Source organism: Sturnira hondurensis, unplaced genomic scaffold, assembly GCF_014824575.4.
Source record: "Sturnira hondurensis isolate 20B ecotype Veracruz unplaced genomic scaffold, ASM1482457v3 Scaffold0000780, whole genome shotgun sequence".
NCBI lineage: Eukaryota > Metazoa > Chordata > Mammalia > Chiroptera > Phyllostomidae > Sturnira > Sturnira hondurensis.
In genome coordinates, this window is record NW_028073411.1 from 399,093 (window position 1) to 422,374 (window position 23,282).

The 23,282-nt window shown below is 36.9% G+C and overlaps 1 protein-coding gene across 3 annotated transcripts in view; it reads right to left on the bottom strand.

The window, feature by feature from the left end:
• Positions 1 to 316: 316 nt before the first annotated feature.
• The window catches only part of PCDH7 (protocadherin 7), a 411,669-nt gene continuing 388,703 nt past the window's right edge, over positions 317 to 23,282 (bottom strand). For 2 of the 3 annotated variants that reach the window (XM_037044691.1, XM_037044687.1), the window contains exon 3: positions 317 to 4,167. In XM_037044691.1, coding sequence (XP_036900586.1) covers positions 3,791 to 4,167 — 377 coding nt within the window. In that variant the 3' untranslated portion in view covers positions 317 to 3,790. The remainder of the gene's footprint in view (positions 4,168 to 23,282) is intronic. The other variant, XM_037044693.1, reaches the window with a different exon arrangement.

Here is a 23,282-nt window from a genome sequence, read left to right on the forward strand (position 1 = left end):
TTTAATACATTTCGCCATGTTTAGCATAGTTGCGTGCATAGTGACTCATAATAAACGATGATAAATTGTTCTCTGCTTCACTATCAACATCCAAGTAGCAGAACAATAGTCAATGATTAACACTACAAACAGATCGTACCACACTGAATGCAAGTGCTTTAAAATGTAGGAAAAGTCCTCTGAAAGTAAGCCCTAGGGAGCTGGAAAAAACGATGCCTTCCTCCAGATGTTACATATTCCTCTGCCTGGGTCTCAACTGACGAGCTTTACGACATTCATGATCACATGATCATCTCCGCTTTTTTTTTTTTCTCTGAAGGACACATTGTATATTTATCACTGATAACAATATACGGACTTAAACCTACTCAGGTCTTTAGATTTCGAGTGATTATTTTAGAATGGCTGTTTGATTCTCGGCAGTTTCTTCTGGTCTGTGTGTTTTACTTTCCACTCTTACAAAACAGCTTCCTAGGGTGCCTCTCAGCCAGACATCTTCAGTACCATCTCAGTTCCTCTTTCCATAAAAATAATGCCTCCCTTGTTTGCTGAAACTCAGGCAGCAGGCCAGTCGCAAACCATACAGAAAGGATATCTGGAGTTTCAGAATGGTTTTAGACTGAAGCTACAGACTTTGTAAAACACATAAATTTATAGAGTTACTCATTAATTTCTAAATGTGTCCTAATGTATAGTGCATGCAAAGTCCATCTGAGATTCTTGTGTACAGAAAACAAGTATGGTTTATATATTGTACAACCAAAATCAAACAACAGCTAAACGAAAATTAACAACAAAAAGTAAATAAAGAATGGAAATTCTAAATCACTATTTCATCTTGCAAGATGGGCTGATTTCACCCCTGAAAATATCGTCCTGTGTTACTCTTACAATAAATGCTTTTTAGCCTTCTAGTCAGAATTAAGCAGCCCATATTAATGGTCTAATTTTGTTGTACGAATGAACAATATTTAAGACTGGTCCATTATCTGAGTTTATCAGAAGGCAAATTTTTAATATATTATTTATTATTTTCAGAAAATAAACATGGATAAATATACAGGATCAAAAAAGTTGGGAATAGCCCATTTCCCCTCGTTGTCCAAACCCAACAACCGTTTTTTTACCATAACATCAGGTATAAAAGGCACAGTTGCTTATTTTGCATTCACTCATTTATTATTATTTTTTTGTTTCTTTTAAATTTTTTTTCAAAAGCACTCTATATATGGAGTGGCACCATATTTAACCTATTCAAAATAAAAGTCATACAAACACAAAATATATTTCTGTGTCATGCCAGCTCATTATATAATAAACATGTTATGATTGCTAATTCTACTAGAATTACTGCGAATACTTACAGTACACGGAATTTTATTCTTTCACACCCATTTTAGTTCTAAAAAGAGGCTCACATGTTAAGTGACAATGACATGGCTATCTTGAATGCGGCGCAAACATCATTGGGGACTGTGGATCCAATTACTCTGAAGGTCCAGTGTGACCCGTATTAGCTTTCTAGACAACAAAAGGGTTTTAAGAGAATAAAATGAGCTATACCTAATGGTTTCAAGTGTCTCATGACAGAAAGAAAAAAATGCATTAAAAGTTTGTTGAACAACTGTGTTATGCAATTGAGTATTTCATTTGTAACGTGCAAGAAAAAAATATGTATACATTTCATAAGTATCTTTAGAAGTATTTTGTCTTAATAGGTACTTACAGATTATACAAGGCAGAACTGCTTTAATGCAGTTTCCTAACAAAGTACTAGAATTGCATCTTTCCATAATGTAAATAATCAAACATAAACATGTTCAATTATTGACATTTTAGTCCAATGTTTTTATTTCAATTACATATCTTCTTTCATCCTAACTATTATACAAAAGCTAACATCAAAATGAAAACCCCACTTAAGAAAGATCATAAGGAAATGACCCCAAAAGAGTAGCCCACCAAACAGAGAAGTGGTTTTCAAAGATAAGCATTTGGATCACCTAGAGTGAATTAACAACTTATATTCCAGGCTGCTTCACTGTACAGTCTAGAAAATTCTGCAAAGCTACACTGTTTCTACAGTTCCTAGAGAGCCATCAAGGCTATGCTTTTACCAGGTTACACACATTCAATGATGGGACCTTTTGCTCTTTTCTCCTCTGGTCCCCTGTATCTGTCAGTGGATTGTCACTTCTGTCTGAATGTCCCAGCTCCATTTCCAATGGCATTAAATCATCTTCTATAGAATAAGTGACTTAAAATCTGCATGTTTTGTTTCTTTTGATTACGAAAACTGTGTATTTTTAACTTTGAGATGTATTATGAGACATGTTACTGCCCAGAACTCGTTTCTTTCAAGTGCAGTATAGATTTAAGACATATATTAAATAATGTTCCAATCAAATTAGTGACAAAGTCAGTTAGGGTGTTGCCTTGTTTCAATGGTGTCAGTCTCAAAGTAGTGTGACATCGCACAGGTTCAAAATTAATGCACTTGTGTTACATGGAAGTGTGCACTTAGCACATAAAAATGCAATTGGGAATTTAAAATGTGGGTAACTAAGATCAGCAAGCTTTGCCCGGGTTCTGAAATGACAACAGTGAATTTATCAGACTGCATGTCGATATGTCTTTCTTTCCCTACTTACTCACAAATACTACTTTAAAAAGTTGAATCTTCCCTGATAATACTTTTTGAAACCAAACCTGAATATCAACATCCTATTATTATACCAAAACTATGTCTCATTAATTTTTCCATATTCTAAACTTTCAAAGAAAGTCCATTTTAAAGAAAACACATGTTTTCTGGTGATGGAAACAATGCAAAATAAATGAGTGTTTGAGCATTTCTGTGTGCGAATGGGTTCAGTTGCTTTTGTTGCTTAATGGCTTTCCAAGTCAAGACCAAATCTACTCCATGATTTCCCTGACCTGCCATATGATCTTTGGCCTTTTAATGACACAACTGTTCCAGTTAGTTGATCGTAGTGATGCTTTTCTGAAAAACACACATACAGCGTTTACAAATTATAATCAGTGTAATTGACACACACGGTCAACAGTGTGTGTATAATAAGAATATTCAATGAGTGTATGGAATTGAAGTTGATGTTCTTGACTTGAACAATCTAGCCGACTGTGGGAGTGCAATCTCCAACTGGGTATTATTGTTTAGCTCTCAGTCTTTGACAGCATATAAAGCTGGGATCTTTTCAAAAACGCTAATTATAGAGCCCCTGTTCATAAGACTGTATGTACCTTTAGAGGGACTGTATTATTTTTGAAGGATTGCTTCACCCAGTGATTGATCAAATCCTGATAATATATTTGAAATCTATATTTACTTGATCTACCCCTTTTGATGGGTCAAATGACATTCGAACTAAATCAAAGTGACTAAACTCATGCTTCTGCTTAGGAATAATGAGTGTATCATGTTCTGCTAATCAGGCTTATTACCATGAAAGAAACTTGCAACCATCTTTTTTTCTTTTTCTTTTCTTCTTCTTCTATTTTTTTTGGGGGGGAGGGCGGTGGGGAAAAGGGAGAGTGGGTGTTGGGAATCAGTGAGGGGTCAGGCATGCAAGTAACGAGGATGGTTTCTACATTGTACATTACAACCAGGCTAACAGTGTCACTACAGGCCTGATCCGGAGGCAGAAGTGGCAGGCAAAGCTTTGTCTCTTTGGTAGCCCCCTCTTTCTGATTAAACGGTTTTGCTTTATAAGGTTTTTTGTCCCTTATTCTCCTTCTCATACATGAAAAGAACTTGGTTGTTGCTCCTTTACAGGTAAACTTCTCTTCTAGTGAGAGTGTTGACAGGAGATGGCTTATACTCCCCTGTTTTTGTAAGGGGAATATCCTCAGGGTTGGCTTCCTCATTTTTGCCGAAACTAGCTGCACTGAAGGTCTCATAGGATGAGGTCAACTTTTTGTTCAGGAGGTTCCTGTTGCGGTCACCCATGACGGCAGCCTCGCCGTTGGCCAGCTTTTCCTGGCTTCCTCGTTCATCAACAGGCATGAAAGTGGAGAGTTTGGGCTGGCTCTTCTTCCTCTCTGGGGAAGTGCGGACCGGCATCCAGCAGGAGTCTGAGTGGCCATATTCATCACACTCACGGGTGCACTTCCCAGTCAGGGCTACATCTGGAAGAGGTCTTGAATCTGAAAGTCAAGGACAAGAAGCCATTAAAGTTGGACAGTCCTCAATAGGTTTCCCTGATCTGTATGAAATATATATGTATTTTACCATATGAGTTCCCTTCTTTAAACACCCTTCAGTTCGTGGTCCCATAGAACAGTTTTAATTTCATGTCCTTTAAAGATAAGGTTTTGCAAAAATGTCAGATATTATCGAAAGAGAGGAATAAACACTAATGGATGAAAGTGTGTTGAAGAGAGGTATATATATACATCTGTTACAGGACAGGGATGGGCATATTTTCTCAAGCAGAAATAAAGTACATAAGAGTTATTTGTACGAGTATAAATTTTTCCACATGCGTAAGAAAAGTTATTAAATCCAAATACATAATATTCTATATTTATAAATTATCCCAGAAATCGTGTAGCTTTGCCAATTGGATTCCTTTCTGCTTATACATTATTCATGGCATGCAAATATGCAAAACCTTATATTTAAAATACATGCTAAAACATCAGGGTGACTCAGAAGAAGAACCAAAATTGACAGCACATTATGTGGTAAAAAGTGAAAAAGGCAAGTACAAGTAGGTTATGGGTGTGAGCGTACGCACAACATCATCTCCATCCCACCCTAGCCCACAACCCCCAACTCCCACCATGTCAGATGACCTAATATATATGTGCTGTAGGACAACCCTGAGTGTTCACATAGAAATACATTTGTGAGGGTGTTTGCTGAGTGGAATATTATGTGAAATGCAATGTATCGGGTACGTACAGTCAAGCTCTCAGAGTTCTGATGAAATGACATGTAATCCTAATTCATGGTGCTGCCTGGTGGAACGGAAAATGTCTTCTACTTCTATAAAGCTGTCATATCTTGAGAGTTCTTAGGAATTAAGATTAAACAGGGCAGGTAAGAATTACCTGTATGTGTAATTAAAATTATTATGTGTGTCTGTCTTTGGAGAGTAGTTATGAATTGTCTTACAACTACAACTATCTCTTTTAACAGACTTTATTTTTGTTTGAGAGAGAGTGAGAGAGAGTGAATGTGTTCCACCTGAACACATTCTATGAAAATAACCTATTGGGTTTTATTTAATGTATTTTATAGTTTATTTCATTGCCAAACGGAAGAACATAATATGACCGACTGTGCTTCGATTGATATTAGATGGTATCATTTTATTTCAAAGCTTGGGACTCAAAAGACTGGCAATTGTCAACCTCTAAATATATTCACAACAAATGGAATTAGTAAGATTTACATATGCATAATCAGTAGCTTCAGTTTAAAATAGAAGAGAAGGTTCCATAAATTATTTCAAATGTATTTGTATACTCTGCCTGTCTTCACCTCCCATCCCTGGAGTTTAACATTGTACTCCTATTTTGGCAATAATTTGTATAAGATTTTTTACAAGTTTTACTCGACCAATATCCTACACGAGGCAGTCCAATGTTGCATGCCATTTTTTCCCTTCCGAAGTATTGACATTTGTCAGCCCACAGAGTTCGGAACTACTGTGGCCTGAGATTTTTATATTGTATGCTGAGAGTTCAACAAGAAAATACTGGTGTTCTTCAAAAGAAATCTAGAATTACTTCTCTGTCTCCCAAAGGTAAAATGCAAAAATAATTATTTATTATAGTTACATATGTTGCTATTTGACTTCTAAGTGGGCAAAGCCTGTTATTTTTATCATCAAAGGAAAAAGCATTTTCCTATTCATTTATTTGTGATAAATTCCCTCTGTCTCTCAAAAACACATTTCATATGCATTTTAAAAATCAAGCTATTGACAAAATTTTATGAATGGTTCTTGTGATCTAGTTAGTTTAAATGAGCAAACTGTGAGTTCTTTGGGAATATGTCCCATCTTGGGCTACTTTGTTTATCTGAAGCTAATCTAAATGCTTTCTTTGAATAGGTGAAAAAATCTTATAAAATTGTAAAGTTAAGACCAGGCATTCCTCTAAACATTCCTTATTTTTCATGGCTTTAATAAGTTAAAACTTTTCTTTTTCTCTTCTGATAGTGCTTAGCAAAGAATTAGGGGGAAAAAGTCTCTGTGAATGTGGTTCTCATCCTTTGCAGCAATGACCCAGAAAGGTCTCCAATCACATGTCTAAGTTTACTTAAGTCTCACATAATGTGTCATTTTACTCACACAATGACTTACGAAGGTTGTTGCTTTGGAGGGGGGGATTAATTTGTGTCACAGTCTGAAATTCACAGTACCTTGTTTTCCTTTGTTAGAGATGCATCTAGAGATAGCTCATCCAGCTACGTTAATATGCTAACAACACTTTTTAACTGTTGTTTAATTTGTGCACCTCAAATTATATTCACTTAGGTTGACTCAATTTCCAATCCACTGGAAGTGAGATACTCTTCCGTTCCTTTCCTCACTCAACATTCACTTCACCATCCAGGTGACTTTGGCTAACACTGATTTCCTCTCACTGCTTTTAATGAGAGGCAGTCTGTCTCCTCTGCCATCAGTCTCCTGTGTGGGCTGCCACATCTCTATCCAACAAGCATGACTTTTAATAAGGATCTCCTGTCATTTCCAAAGTCAAACACTTGATTGGGGACCACACTGGAAGTTGACAAGCCTAATTGGCTGAGACATGTTGCAGTGTTTGTCATCAAATTTAGAAAATAATCAAGAAAGGCTATAAGAGATTCATCACGAGCAATCAAATCTTCCAATCTTGATGACTCAAATGAATCCTCAAAAGAAATACCAATGATTAACAAATGCAATTTGTATTATGATACAATTTATTAAAGCGAAGGCCTGAGTGGAATAGTATCTTTCTGTGTTTCTTATTTTAATTATGTAAGTACATAGCACAAATCTCTAAAAATATAAAGGTTATACAGGGTCTCAGAGAATCATCAAATGCATTCTTTATTTCTTTCATATAAGATATACTCAAAAATGTTTTATTTTGGGGGGGACTATAGAGGCTGACCTCCTACTACTAGTAATCTTTAATCTTTCAGTTTTTCACTGAAGGATGTGTTTTTCATATCTAAGAACATTATTTCATGCTTTTGTTAACTATTATTCCCTTTAATTTTTACAAGACTAAAGATAGAAAACAGTTAATTACAACTCTTGTTACCTGGTATGGAGTGAATAAATTTAAAAAAGATGTTCTCTATTGAAATGTAATGGTATTCTCCACTAGCATTTTCCACAACAAAGTCAGCTCCTTGGAGCCTGTCCCAACTCAATGGTATCCTTAAGAAGACTTGAAGTAGCAATGGCATTTGTTAGATCCTGTTGTTGCTTTTAGTATTGTTTGTGGAGTTCTCCAGGTTTACCTAGTTATGCTATTTACTGTAATCATTACATCAATTTGGAGAGTTAAAGTCCTTTCTTAGGCATAAGGTTAATTTCCTCTCAAAGGCACACAGTGTTAAGCCATCATAACAGTAACCACTTTCAGAACAACTTATGTAAAACACTTTCCCCACACTTCATCCTTTTTACTTATCTCCACATCCTAAAAGCTAGGAGATCAAAGCAGGGAGGGGTGCAGTCCCTGGGCAAGCTGAGACCCAAGAATAGGTGTTTGACTTCTGCTTTAGTGTGTCCCATTACACCATACTGTTCCATCTTAAAATATAATATGTGAATTATTTAGAGGTTAATTGCTGCTACCCATAGCCATGTGAAAAAACTACAGGCTCCAAAGAAAAGGAAAACATATCTGTAAACAGCACAGAAAATATATGCCACAAAGACACACTTTTTACTACTAATGAAAACATCAAACAACCTCCCTAGAACTATCCATTTCCCAGAGTATAGGAAAGTAAATGAGTGTGAGCATCAGGTTCTTTCTCTAAAAAGAAGTCTCTTTGTCCTGAAAAAGCAGGTTAGATTAGTGGCTAGTAGGAAGATACTGCTACAATGACCTCTACAAAAAGAGACAGACAAAGTGTTGAAGAATCATTAGAAATAAAAAGGAGAGCCCAGATTCATAGAGGCATTTAGTGTCCCCAGAAGCTGTTCTACACCATTCAGAAACCATTAGAGGAATCATTATTATAGGAAAGCATTGGAAATGTTAAGACTCTTGAAGCCAGTTCTGTACCAGTTCACATTTTCATACACTGAGTTATGCATTCTGCTAGAATCCCAAACACACACTCCACTTCAGGTCCTTGGTCTGGGGCTGGAGATACAAGAATATTTTTATTTCCCAATAGAAGGCATGAGCCTGTAGCACTGGATTTTAAAATATTTCCAAAGATTGTTTTTTGAAGCTCAGACACTTAAAGCTATATGAATCTTTTTTTAAAAGATTGTATTTCATTTTAGAGAGGGGATGGGAGGGAGAAAGAGAGGGAGACAAACGTCAGTGTGTGGTTGTCTCTCACATGTTCCCTACTGGGCTACAACCCAAGCATGTGCCCTAGACTGGGAATCGAACTGGCGACCCTTAGGTTTGCAGGCTGGCACTCAATCCACTGAGCCACTCCAGCCAGGGAGCATCTTTTGATTACTTGTTTAATATGCAAATTACTCAATTCCCTGACCATATGAGATAAATGGGTCTTTAGTCAGTGTGGAGACATCTCAGGTATTCACATCACTCCCTACAATCTCTTCGAGGTTGCATGGCAAAATTCTGCAAATAAAAAAAAATGTGATAATCTCTTCTTTGGGAGAGGATAAAGAAAACACAGACAGTCACCCTTTTTACTTTTTAAATTATTTATTCTTTTTATACTTCCCAACTTCCTGTTACATGATTTCTTTTTCTAGAGGCACCCCTAAATTCTGGTGCAATTTGGCAGACTATGAAACAGTTTTATGAAAGGATGAAAGAAACCAATTGGCAATGATTTCCAACAAATATTTAAACATTACCTTTACTTTCTTTAGTCCAAATGAAAATATATCTTTTACTAAGTGAAGTGTTTTATTTTTTTTAAAAAGCTGTCAGAAAACGATTATTTTTACTTAAGTAATAGAACTGAGAAAAAAAAATAAGTACCAGGTAGGCGAAACTTTTTGTTTGGGAAATTGTTAGAAAATGATTATTGTAGCCAATAAAGCTTAGGTGCAGAGGGACAAGACCTAAAAGGCGCACACCAATTTGGACTTGACTCTTTTATAGAAATGACCTAAGCTTCTTCCCTTTGCCTGTTCGGGGAATTTCGAAAGACTAGAAAGACAAAGACTTTACAGTGGGGTGGGAATCACAGGCTCAAACAGTTTTCGAGCCTCTAAGTATCTGGACACGTTTTCAGAAGAAGAGGAAGCTGACGGACGAGGAAGTATCACTCAGGGCTGAGGGGATAAGGTTTCTAAGTAGTGTTCTCCTTTATCAGAAAATCACTTGCTCCAACCACATGAAAAGAGGTTGTGAGGATTGCCTTTCCACCCAACCCTACTTAGTCTCATCTACATCTCCCCTGAGCGCTACCCGCAGGGGGCAGTGCACTCATAAAAAGGACAGGAGATCTGGGCCCGTGATGTATTAACTGTGTGACTTTGGATATGATTTCTCTGAGCTCTAGATCCTCATATGTGAATTATAGTACCCATTCCCCCATTTATTGTGGGGATAAAAAACTTAGCAAAGCTAGGAGAGCAGGGAAGAGTCCACTGCAGGAAATACCAGAAATGGAAAATGTATAATACTCAGCCATAAAATAGAAGGAACTCCTACCCTTTGCAACAGCATGAATGGACCTGGAGAACATTATGCTAAGTGAAATAAGCCAGTAGGAGAAAGACAAATATTATATGGTTTCACTGTGGAATCTAATAAACAAAATGAACTAACAAGCAAAATAGAGACTGACTCATAGAGAGTGGGCTGACAGCTGTCAGTGGAGGGAGGGAGCAGGGAGGGGTTGGAGGGATTGAGCAAAAAAGAGAAAAAAGGAACAACTCATGGACAGGGTCCACAGTGTGGTATGTGATTGCCAGGGGAGAGACAGCGGGGTGGGGAGGATAATGGTATGGAGGGAGGAATGGTGATGGATGGAGGCTTGGCTTGGGGGATGAACATACAATACAGTGTACAGATGATATGTCATAGAATTGCACCTGTCATATCCACCTGAAACCTGTATACTTTTGTTAACTGCAATCACCCCAATAAGTTCAATAAAAAGGGTAAAAGAAAAAAAGTTAGTGTATGTAAAGACCATAGCTTGGTGTCTGTCTAGTGTAGTGAAGGTGTTCAGTAAATAGTAGGTCACAGCCGCTGCAAAGATTTAAGGAGAAAGAAATTTTTTTTCCTCTCTCTGCAGTCTTACACGGTGAAAAGGCGGCGTTGAAGGGAACAGTCTGGGGGAGCCAGGCTCCTAGGAGTCAAATCTTAACCTTGTCAACATGTAAGTACATAATCGCAAACAAGTTGCCTAACTTATACCAACTTCATTATCTGTATAATGGACATATGAACAAATGAACATTTTAGGCTCACTGTGAGAATTAAAGGAGGATTAATATAAGTCAAGTCTTGTAATAACTGTTGGCACAATAAACCCTGAATAAGTATTAGCTACTTCAGGTGCAAAATTCCTTATCTATAACTCAATAATAAAAAACCTTGGAAAACCAAAAGTTATTTTTTACAAAAACTTACAACAAAATTGACCTTCAACTACAAAGCTATTTTTCATCTATTTAAGTTTACATAGTGTGAATATTTTATGTTTTATTGTAGAAATATTATGTCTAATTAAAAGCCCTCTTCTAGGTATTCAAAAATAACATATAAAATGTGCATGATACTAACCTTTTCTAAAATATGAAGGATTCTGAATTTTGAGATATTTCTGGCCTCGAGGGTTTCAAATAACTTATTTTGTAATTAATAGCAATCATCAGTCTAAAAAGCATGTATTTTGAGTAACTTTTCCAGTAGTGCTAATAGGTTTATGCTGATAGATTCTGCAGTATACCAGAGCTACCATCTATTCAGAAAAAACAAACAAACTATAACCTAGTTGCTCTATGTCAGGTACCTCCTAACGCTTGATACTTAATATGACTTTGCCCAAGAAGATTGATTCAGTACGTGTTATTATGGTTGCTCAAAACTAAAAGGCAAACGTCCTATTATTTGCAGTTACCTTTACAACTGAAACAGATCAATCTCACAATTAATCATTTTCACCTGAAAAACATGTAATTTGCCATCTTGCTATCTTGCTTTGCCTGATACAAGTAAGAGTCCCACTGTAGTGATATTCTATATTTGAAAATTAACAGTGAACTAACCTAAGACTAAGAGGTTGAAAATCCAGAAAGACAAAAAAAAAAGCAAGACAAATATCTAAAGTGCCATGCATTCCTTCTACTGCAGAAATAATGAAACAAAAAAGCCCTTCAGCACACGAGCTATGCAGATTTCATATGTATGTGAAAATACAAGGTCAGACATTCCTCTGATCCCCTTATCCACGCCCCTCTGCAATGGGACCACGGGACCCATCGTCAGGATGTGGATTCTATTCCTGTGTGCCTTGAAGCTGGGCTAGCTTTGACAACCACAATGTAGCAGAAGTAACACTGTGCTATTTCCAGACTAGGTTTCCAGAGGCCTAACATCTTCTGCTTTTGCCCTTGGAACCTTGTGGCCTCCATCCTGAGAAATTGCATGATCTAGCCTCTTTGAAGATCAAACATTATTTGGGGAGACTCAGCTGTCCCAGCAGAGCCTACCCTGAAGCCAACAGTCCAGGTGAACACAGCCACGTGAATAAGCAAAACTAGTTGAAGAACTGTGCAGCCAATTTACAGAAATGTGAGAAGTAATACATCTTTGTGGTTTGAAGCTCCCAAGTTATGTTCAATTGTTTGTGTTTATTTTTTTTTTTGGGGGGGGTATTGCTGCGGCAACATATCACTGAGATAATGATCATGAGTGGATAATATTATCTGTGATAAATAAAGTGCTCCAAACAGCAGCCTGAGTTCTTTTATGGCTCCTTCTCATGGGTAAGGGACTGACCAAAATTACTGAAAGTACAACTCTCCAAAATAACAATTTGAGAGATTACGCACATGCAATTAAGGAGTTCAAGCACAGGACTACCATAGAAAACTCTGGAAATTCTGGTCGTGGACTGCAGGATTTTCCTCTGGTAGACAGGAGTGCTGTCGTTCAGGCTGATATGCCAAGACGATATTATAATGTTTAAACATGTTTGAAAGCATCAGCAACTTTTCTCCATACCTTAGGCTAAACTCAGTTAAGTAGCAGTTGAATGTATCTCAAAAAGCCTTTATTGCCCCAAGGCTTCGACCACTGTCATTCTGAATGTGGCGTTATCACACATACAGACACCATGGCTCAGGCAGTCTTGCTGAATCAACTCAAACACCAATCTGCTGGTCGGTAAATGAAAACTGCACCACAGCAGAAAAATGGATGGGGACGGCTTTCGCGCAATCCATTTATGCACATCAGACAGCCGATGCCCTTTGATTTCGTTCTCCACGGATGCGGAATTAGAGGGAGGGGTTATTAAGGAAGCAGGATGGAGGAGAGGAAGGAAGTTCTGGAAGTGAGAAGTCACTCCAACATTGATCAAAAGAGCTTATAAAATCCAGAAAGAGACTGGGGACATTTACTTCACAAGTTAGCAATTGATTATTCCACTGGAAATAGACCCACTTATGGGTTTTGGGGCAATTCATATTTATTTTCCACTGCAAATATCATAGCTTTCATGATTTTCCTTCTAGTCTTGTGGGTTTTCTTATATTATAAATTATTTGTTTTGAATTGAACAGACTTTAATAATCTGATAAAAACTAGAAGTATTGCCTTTCTTTCATATGCAGATAAGTACCCCAGATCTGCATAAAACTTCAGTGTAATTCAAGGTTACTGAGTTAAGTTGGAAGTTTACTTTTAATCACCTGGAGAATGGGAGAAGGGTCAATTTTTAGACTTTATTTTCCCCTTTAAATTTGTATAAATAGCAAATTAGTGCTCAGAGATGGACCTAACTTATTGCTGATCACCAATTTAAAAACGTATTCTCTTTCCTGAAAAATGCACTCAGTATTTCTTCAAACCAGTGTCTTGAATTGCTAAGCAATTTACTGACCATAAGAGAGAAGACTTAATGAATATTTGTAATTATGAAAGCTTATACAAAAATAGCAATGATCCACGGATCCAGTTGAGGCTTTTTAAGTTAATAAAATGATGTTAGCCACTTTCTATCAGTTTTACTGAAAAGGGTAATGTGGTTACTACTTTAGCTGCAAGTATTAATTTAAAGTTGGTTTCCAGTAATGGTCTCAAATCTTAAAAGTTTCCATTATTGGCCATAATGTTGTAGAATGGCTATTTCACAAAAATATTAATGTTTCCTTAAGAATGGATGTCTATTGTAAAAATAGTATGTGAAGTCTCTATTAATTGCAATAATATTATCTTTGGATTATAGTCTTCAAGGAAGTGCCCATTTTATCTTTGCTTCCCTACATAGCACAGAATTCTAAACAAATAAAGATGCTGAAAAAAGAAAACTGGAAAAAATCAATGAGTAGATATATTCTAAAATATTCTTTCTTTCCATAAAACAATAAAAAAGCATTTTCAAGTGAGAAGTTAAACACTAATAAGTAGCCAGTATTATATATCTAAATAATACAAATATGCTTAATATTACAAGTTAATTCCATATTTGGGGTTGTGTTAAGAAAGAAGAGAAACACGGTAGTGACCATAATGTGATATAAGGTTTTCTGGATATTTTCCTGTGTATTATTTTATGTGACAGTCTCAAATAACCTACGTTAAAGCTCAAACCATTCATGGAGTAGAAATGGAATTGCTTTTTGCAGGGGGTAAAATCATTGCAATTACAATTTACTGAAGAAATATATTATTTTTTTAAATGTGGTAAAAATCACAGTACCCATTCATTTTCTCCTTTAAAGTAGGGATCCTGAGAAGGTATTCAATTATTCTACAGATGTGGTCATTTTTGAAATACTTTCTCAAAGGTTTTATTTCAATATTATCTATTGAAATATTTTACCAGTCATACAGAAAAATCTACCTGGTTGGAAAGACTCCTACCATCACAAAGTGTGTTTTCACAGAAATCCATGACTTAACTGTGATTTGGGAAAAAGACAGAGTTCCACCTTTTGGTCCTCACTGAGGAAGAATCCATGAAAACACAGAGTTCGGATGTACTGTTGAAAGATGAGGCTCTGCCAGCTTTGGGGAGGAGCTGAACAGCTGGTATGCTGTACCTTGCTATGGTCACTACGTTGATTCGTGAAACAAAAATTGACAATCACACTTAGGACCAAAGGTGTGTCAAAGAAAGCTGAGCAGTTTGAAAAAATGAAAAAATAAATAATTTTTTTAAAAAGAAAGAAAATGACCTTTGATGACTAAAAAGCAGAACTCAATGAGTGAATAGCACGAGGGAAATCAATGAAATGGATCAGGTCTCTCCACTCGTTTTTGCTGCCCATTGAAATGTTTTCCTTTATTTACTTCTGATTTCCTCGGAAAGTGGCCATGTCTCACTGTTGGACCTCCTGCAGAGCCTGTGATGGGCGGAGAAGAAAGCTCTGGAGATTCTCTCATGTCTGCATCAACCCTTATCTTGCTACATGGGTGACGCTGTAAGAACAGTCCTCATGTTGCTCCCCCTCAGGTTGCTCCCACAACCTTTCTGGTAGGCAGAATAATGGTTCCCTGTGCTGATCTCTATTCCCTAATCCCCAGAGCACGTAAACACGTTAGATTACATGGACCAAGGGGAATTAAGGTTTCAGATGGTAGTAAGGTTGTTAATGAATGAATTTTAAAATAGAGAGATTACAGGCATCCAGGCTCCACACCAGGCAACGTGGGCAGGCTCCCAAAACTGGAAAAGGCCACAATACTGAGGAGAAAATGCAGCCTTGCTGAGACTGATTTTAGCCTGGGGAGACCCATGACAAATTTCTGAGCTGTGTAAGTGTAAGAGAATAACGTTTTGCTGCTTTAAGGCACTAAGTTTCTGGTAATTCGTTACAGTTGGAAGAGGAACCTACAACGCACTCCCACCAACGTTCTGGTCAGAAGAGGGACAGCACGAACTGGACACATTGTTCTTTCCTACCCATACTTCATCCACTGAACGACATGGAGTGGAAGAACTTGGATTTTCAGAGTTTCCATTCAGTCATGTTTACCTGAGTCCTGAACATCCACTCAGGACTTTCCATTGTTCAGTTTTGATGGGTTTACTATGCTCTAGACCCTAGTGTGTGATTGTCCGAGTTATTTGTAGATGGCCAATAAACAAAGTTCAAGTTCTTTTTTGTCTGCATAGTGCTAACAATTCACTTTTCTGAGTGACAACGTCTTCCTTGGTCCCTCAGTGACACCTATCTCTGGGATTATCACTGAAGAAACCATCTTGAGCCATTCTAAATTTAGGGCGTGTGATTCTCAAGAAGAGAAAAGAAAGAAAATAAGGCATAACATCGAGGAAGAAGAGACAGGTACCAGGACGCAACCTCACTAAGGCTTTTGTTAGATGTATGGTGTTTTTATGACTTCCTGATATTTGCTAAGTGTCACTTTGTTAGACTGTCTTCCTTGCAGTTTTTAGCAGAAAAGAGTCTTTAAAAAGCACTTGTAAGATTATTTTAAGAACAGTGAGTAGAAAAACAAAACCCTCTTTTATAAATTTCAAACATTGTTTTTGCATACAATGTCTTTCACGACCTGGATCCTGCCGACTTCTTAACCCTCACCTCCTTCCATCTGTACATGTGTCCATTGGCCTCCTCAACACACCCACGTGTGGCTGCCATTTCTAGAAAGCCTCTTGCTGTTCCAGGTCTTCATGAGAGTAACACATTGCTTCCTCTGGTATTCCTTGCCTTATCATCTATCTTTCACAAATCTTTCACAACGGAGTTGCGGTCTGTCTTATTTAAGATTTGGCCTAACAAAGCTGTGTCATTCTGATCTCCATGTCTCTAGACTTTGTCCTCTGTTTATCCTTATCAGAGCACTGAAATTTGCTACCTATTCAGGTGACTTTTCTGTAAAAGGTAACTCCCTGTGGACAGGATTTGCGAATCACTTAACTGTGTAGCTCAAATCCTGGCACTGCCAGTCACGTAACCAATAAGTACTCTTTCAATGCATGAATAAAACACATGGTAGGGAGACAGACTGCATATCATCCTTGATGACTATGCATAACTGCATGATGGCCCCAGACAGAAGGATTATATTAACCTCTGTTCTTTGTAAATGCAGTGTAATTAACCAAGCAGATAAAGTGAAGGGTCTGGGGTTTTGTGGTTGTTGTGGTTGGGAATGTGCAGACCTGAATGAACTTCCCCACCACCCACACATCTTACCCCCTTTCAGGTCCATCCTATAATCTCTCTAGTTGAGATTTACTTTCTAACACAATAATGTAGTTTATTAAAAAACACCGATATATTTTATAGAACAAAATGCATTTCTCATATTTAGCCTGGAGCAAGGGTAGGGTCAGTCTATGCTAAGAGTCAAATGGAAAAATACTTAGTGGTTCCAAGGCTACATCTACAATAATTTGCTATGCTTCTTTGCTTATAGATGGTAGATTTTTAAAAGTAATTTTAGTGTTGTTAGAACCTGTGGTTGGCAGCTGCACAAAAATTTCAATAATAAACTTGGGTAATAAAATTTATTTTTTATACAGTGCTTGTACAATAGGTGAAATTTTTCAAGATGTGATAGACTACATAAAAAGTAGAAGGCTTTCCTCTCATTCTTATGTGTAAAATGAGTGTGTTGTAATAAAAACTATTGCAGGCAACATGCCAACCTATTTCTGTTCAACACATTTTATTTTGCCTTTTGGTAGCAACACGATGGACACATTGTAAGTGAGTAGGATCATGGACATTTTATTTTATTTTTTTTAATTTTTAAAGATTTTATTTATTTATTTTTAGAGAGAGGAGATGGGAAGGAGAAAAGAGAGGGAGAGAAACATCAATGTGTGGTTGTCTCTCATGCACCCCCTACTGGGGACCTGGCCCTCAACCCAGGCATGTGTCCTGACTGGGGATTGAACTGGCAACCCATTGGTTTTGCAGGCCCATGCTCAATCCACTGAGCTATACTAGCCAGGGTGGATCATGGACATTTTAGATCAGTGATTTCTAAACTAAGGATCTTGATCTGCTAGTTTGTGGTTGACTCCATGTAGGGAATCAATCAGTTAAGTTTTTTAAATATGTCTATATATTTACATTTGTGTACTTGGTTCCTACAGAATATGAATTTTTCAACTCTGGATCACACTGAAAAAGATTAAAGGCCTATATTTTGAATCATATCACATGAAAATCTAAATATTCTTGGCTGTTTCTGAGTAAGCTGTGCATTATATGATATTTAATACAAAATATATTGATAGCATGCACACAATGTCATGTAAATTTTGAATTAGTACTTTTAGCTGCCATTTCAAATGAATTTCAGAGACTAAATTTTATCCTTATTAAAAAGGAATTAAGATACCTCAAAGAATAAGACTTAGTTACATCCTCAATAACCACTTCAGGAAATCTATTGTAAATATAATTTCTTACCTTGAGGCATTCTGAATTTACAGTTAATTCCCTAGATTCCGATTTCCTAGAATTATATGTAATTGTGATGAACCTTCTCATAATCCACTTAAATCCTCCAACAGACTTTGATTTATTTCAATCAGCAAAATGGCAACCTACCCTTTAAAAAAGCGGGGACTTAATGTGACTTCTAGGCATTAAGATGTAGGACACATTCAAGCTGTCTAATTGTGCCGCTGGTCTAATGCCTAAGTATTAATCTGTCACCATGTCAAATCACGTGCATTTAGTTTTTTTGAAAACATGTCTCCTCTTAATAAACTCACAGTGTAAAAAATTCAGGAGTGCAATTAGCATGTCATCTCTTCCACAGATGACTTAAGAAAAGCATGAATCAGAGCTTAAAATCAGCATAACTTCATGGATAATTGTGGCAAAATCATGAGACTGCAACAACGCAAAGAAGAGGAGTACAGTGAGGTTAGCAGACAGTGACGATCAGCTCTTTATCTCTACCATCTGCCGTATGTGCTCTTTATTTAAGTCTTTTTCCCCTGGTGTTTTTAGTTTTGATCTTGCCAGCAGTGCGCATCCCATAGGGAAACAGGTTTCACGGTCTAAACAGATTTTCCCATGTGCTCAATGAATTAGCTTCACTGACAATTCTGTAGCTCTTAGGCAAAGAAGACTCCCTGGTAGGAATTAACTTTAGCAAGCTTTTGTGTGCTGGCCAGGGTTTTGTACCACCCAAATGACTCTATCCTATAAGAAACAAACAAGATGAAATGACAAGTCATGTAACAATGGAAATCATCACTAAAGCATATATTTGGGGAATTTCCTTTAAGCGACAAACTTAAAATTTATATGTACTGTGTTAACCACTGGATTCTACTTCGTGACTGCTTCAGCAAATCCTGTGATGGGAACCTTGTTTATCAGTTTCCTCTGGCTGGCAAACAGGCTGAGGACTAGTGGTATTGGGAATTACGTCAGGACATGAGAACTCAGTGGAAGTTACACTATGGAGAGAAAATAAAGAAAGGTAAACTTTACTGCACAAAGCTAGCATGAAGTTTCCAGGTTCAGGAAAGACAGGTTTCACTTTGTGGTAACATAGCTACAAAAGTACATTCATTCATTCATTCATTCATTTAAGAAATATTGACACACAGCACTATTCTGAAACTTTGCATATATTAACTTATTCAATTTCCATAGCAACTCTTGGGAGAGCTTGTATATTATTCCCATTTTACAGATGAGGAAACTAAGTCAGACAAGTTAAGTGATCTACCTAAGTGTTTGCATCTAGGAGTGGTAGAATGACATTGCAAACCCAAGAATTCTGACCTCATAGTTGTGCTCTTGACCTCTATACCATACTACTTCTCAGTCAATAACACATCAATGCACTGTACACTCATAAGTCTGTAAATAAATTATCTTTGTCTAAGGTGAGTTAAAGCAGAAAAGCATCCGCCTATCCACAGAAGAAAAGAGTTGGAAAAAGCAGAGTCCAAAAGCATGTCAGAAATAGTAGGAACCTCAACAGGCTATGCTTGAAATAAAGAGAACATTTTTAGCTTGAACAGACAGAAAAGTAAAAACTCAAGAAGTGTGTGTGTGTGTATGTGTGTGTGTGTGTGTGTGTTTAGGTTCCAGGCCCAGACTGACACTGGAATATCAAAATCTTTTGTTTGTTTGTTTGTTTTTTTCCCTCACAGCTGTCCCTCAGCTGGTTCTGGAAAGGAATGAAGAATTTTGTATTCAAGTCAAAATAAGGAGACTAAATTACTGTGTTGGTAAAAAGCCTCAAACTTCTACTATTATTAAAGCCATAGTCAGCAAAGAAACAAGTTTCATCTTCACATATAGGTTTATTTTTAATGCTCCAGGGCAGAAAGACACCTCATCTTTGAGGTTTTGGATTGTGTTTGCTCCAGAGACAGAACAGCCACGTCTGGAGCCTGCAGTGTGCTGGGCTGAGCGTCTGGGCCTGGGAGCTGCCGAGACACTACTTGGTGGACTGAATGTGAGAAGTGGAAAAAAGTACTTTAAAATGGAAAAAAAGAGGGGTGGGCAGTTATTCGGGGCAAACAAAGCATCAGAGATTTTATGGAGGATGTATTAATCACAACTGGGTTGGTTAAATTGGAAAAAAAATGACTGTACTGATTTCTTAAGAGAAAGTGAACACAGAACGATACCTGGGCTGTACTTATCCAATTGATTCCCTATATTAAACAGGTAACTGATTAATATCCACGTTTTTTAGTTTATTTGAGAATCTATAATGGACACCCATGAAACCAAGGTTTGATTTGTTGGAATAAGAAAAAGCTGTCTGTATTACAAGTAAATGAGTAAAAAGTGCGGTGCCTGAAAGTACATGCATTTATTTGCCTTGTATTTTACATAGTGGTGTCTTGGATCACAAAAGCCAAGGAACCACACACGGTGTAATGCTTCACTTCACTCTGTGGATACCTGTGCAGGCCTTCTCTTCACTGGAAAGAATCAGTGAATCAGGGTCATTGTTAACACACTGGGATCTGCGCAGAGGAAGTCTCATCTGAATCCACAGTCTGTCACTTATCAGCCCGTAACCTTGAACAAGTCCTGGAACTATCTCATTGGGTAGTTGTGAGGGTTCAATGAAAGAAGGGATCTGAAGTGCTTGCCAAAATTATCTACATACGGATGTACATATAATTTTCTCATCTTGTCACTATTGTTCTAACTGCTATTTTATGCAACTTTTCCACACATACTGGAATGGTAGACTGTTGATTNCTGTGGATACCTGTGCGGGCCTTCTCTTCACTGGAAAGAATCAGTGAATCAGGGTCATTGTTAACACACTGGGATCTGCGCAGAGGAAGTCTCATCTGAATCCACAGTCTGTCACTTACCAGCCCGTAACCTTGAACAAGTCCTGGAACTATCTCATTGGGTAGTTGTGAGGGTTCAATGAAAGAAGGGATCTGAAGTGCTTGCCAAAATTATCTACATACGGATGTACATATAATTTTCTCATCTTGTCACTATTGTTCTAACTGCTATTTTATGCAACTTTTCCACACATACTGGAATGGTAGACTGTTGATTCTAAATTATTAAAAGTTATGTTTTTTTGTTCAATGTCTTCTTTTATTAGAATAAATTAAAGAGTCAAACTCATAAAATTTTAGAATATTTACCAATTCACTACAGGAAAACAATAACTTTTACATATGAAAGATTATAGGTTAGTGTATTTCTATTATAAATTATATTGCCAAATACATACATATCTTTTAAATAAATCCCCAGAATATTAGATACAATTCATCTTTTAATGTTAAGTTTATTTTATAATAATTTACATTAATAAGCATTTAAAGTGCATCTTAAAATAACCTTAGAAGAAGAAATGCAAAGTATTTAATTTCAAAGATTAGGTGTATATAAGTTAATCTTCTCTCTGCATTGGATTTTATAATCACTAGCTGTTCAAAGTTAACTGAAACTTAATCTATTGTGACTTGCAGGTATATAATAATAAAGGCTATAAATAATAATTAGTACTCTGTCATCTACTTAAGCAGGTATAATATCTTATTTCCCCCAAAGAAACAATTACACATAATTACTATTTTGTACATTTTAAAATATTTTTTAGTGCTTTAAATACCAATATGCTTTTTTTCCCATAAGGGGATATGAAAAGATGGTTAAATTGAGAAATTTAAATAGAACACGTGCTTTCAGCACAGTGTAATCTCTAAAATTTTACTTGGGTGGACTTTACATGTAGATCAACATTTTTAAAAAAATCTTTAGACAGAGCAGAAAGTAGAAAAGGTGCAGAATACCAGTTAATGTGCATTAAATTGCCTTCAAAAAGAGGTGGAAAAGTTAACAAACAGCTTCCTGCTCTGCACGTTAACTCACCTAAGTAACGCAGGGCCTAAGCGCTAAAGCAAGAGAATTTAGAAGGGAAAACAAGCATCTTCAGACAACTTGTCTTTTAAAGTAACTGTCAAGAACTTGCCTCTCTGAATAAAAGCTCTCAATGACTCAAGGGATTCATTTATCCTTAGGCTGTGTTAAGAAGTGTCATTTAACTATTACAAATTTTTGTCCAGTCAAAATAAGGACTCATTATCTGTTCGTGATAGGCCTATATGGCTTCCTCAGAACACACGGGGGCTGGCAGGATTAAATACATTTAGAATTGCAGTCAGGTTGAAGATATGGAATATGATGATCTGAAAAGTGTGACTAGTTATACATTATTCATGAATACTGGAAGCCAGTCAAATACACGATGCTGCTTACGGGGTGTCCGGATAGTTTGGGCTAACTATTCTAAAATAGTCAGTATCAGACTGGCTTTGAGTTAAACCAATTTTGGATAAATAGTGATTCAAGTGTAAAACATTCATATTGAATCTTTAACCCCAAGGCTACCATCCAGGAAGTAGAAGCATGATGAACTTTCTCCTGCTGGGAAAAATACAATTAAATCTGCTATCTTGTAGAAAATAAAAGAGATCCCCATTTTCCCCTTCTTCTTACAAAATGGAACTACTTACAATGATTCTCCAAGACACTATCATCACTCTAGATGAAGTGATTTTAAATTAAGTTGGAGTAACTTAAAATAAATAAAGGTTTACTTGATATACATCTTCCTCCTTCCCCTGACCATCATTAAAATAAAATGTTCAATGTTGCTCTTATTTGGAACTTTGGAGTGTTTTTCTATGTATATGAAATCTTAACAGCAACAACTACTAATTCTGAACTAGTGATTGTATTTTCCTGATTATGTTTCAAAAGATCCAGGAACATAAAAAGTCCACAGAGATGAAATATCTCAAGTGGCTAAGCATTATATTGCTGCTTTCTATAAACCAGCAATATCAACATACAGTACATAAATTATTCTTAAATTAATAATTTTTGAATGTTTCAACAATCTCAGTTACAGTCGATAGCCCTTCTAACTTGTTCCTTTTCAGTCAAGGAAGCAAGTCACAGGCATGATATTTTCCTCCCACTCTTCCTTTCCAGTACTATTCTGTTACATTAAAAAAATAGCTAGTCTGATCATTTTTACACATCATCCCTTCTCCTCAAAATTTGTCTTAAATAAATGTTTCATTCAACCTGAACTGAGTTTGGTTGAAATGTCTGCTTTCCTCTTTCAGCATCCAGACATAAACATGAGGACAAAGTGAGTTGGAACATGAGTTTAAAGGACATAGCCTCCCAAAGCCATGTCTTCATCAGAAGATGGGCCTGTGAATCGTGATCATGGGCTGATGATACTAAGCACACCAACCTCCATGAAGATACCGGTTCATTATAAACATTGACTCTGAGTCGTGACGGATTTGTGACAGATTAGCCCAGGTTAGCGCCAGCCCTTAGCAGCTGCGTGAGAGCTGGCGCCCTCTCTTCGTGTATGTGATGGAAGGCTGTCACTTAAAACTAAAACAGGATATTAGCAGGTAGACATGAAAAATAACAGAGCATGAGTGAGTTGAT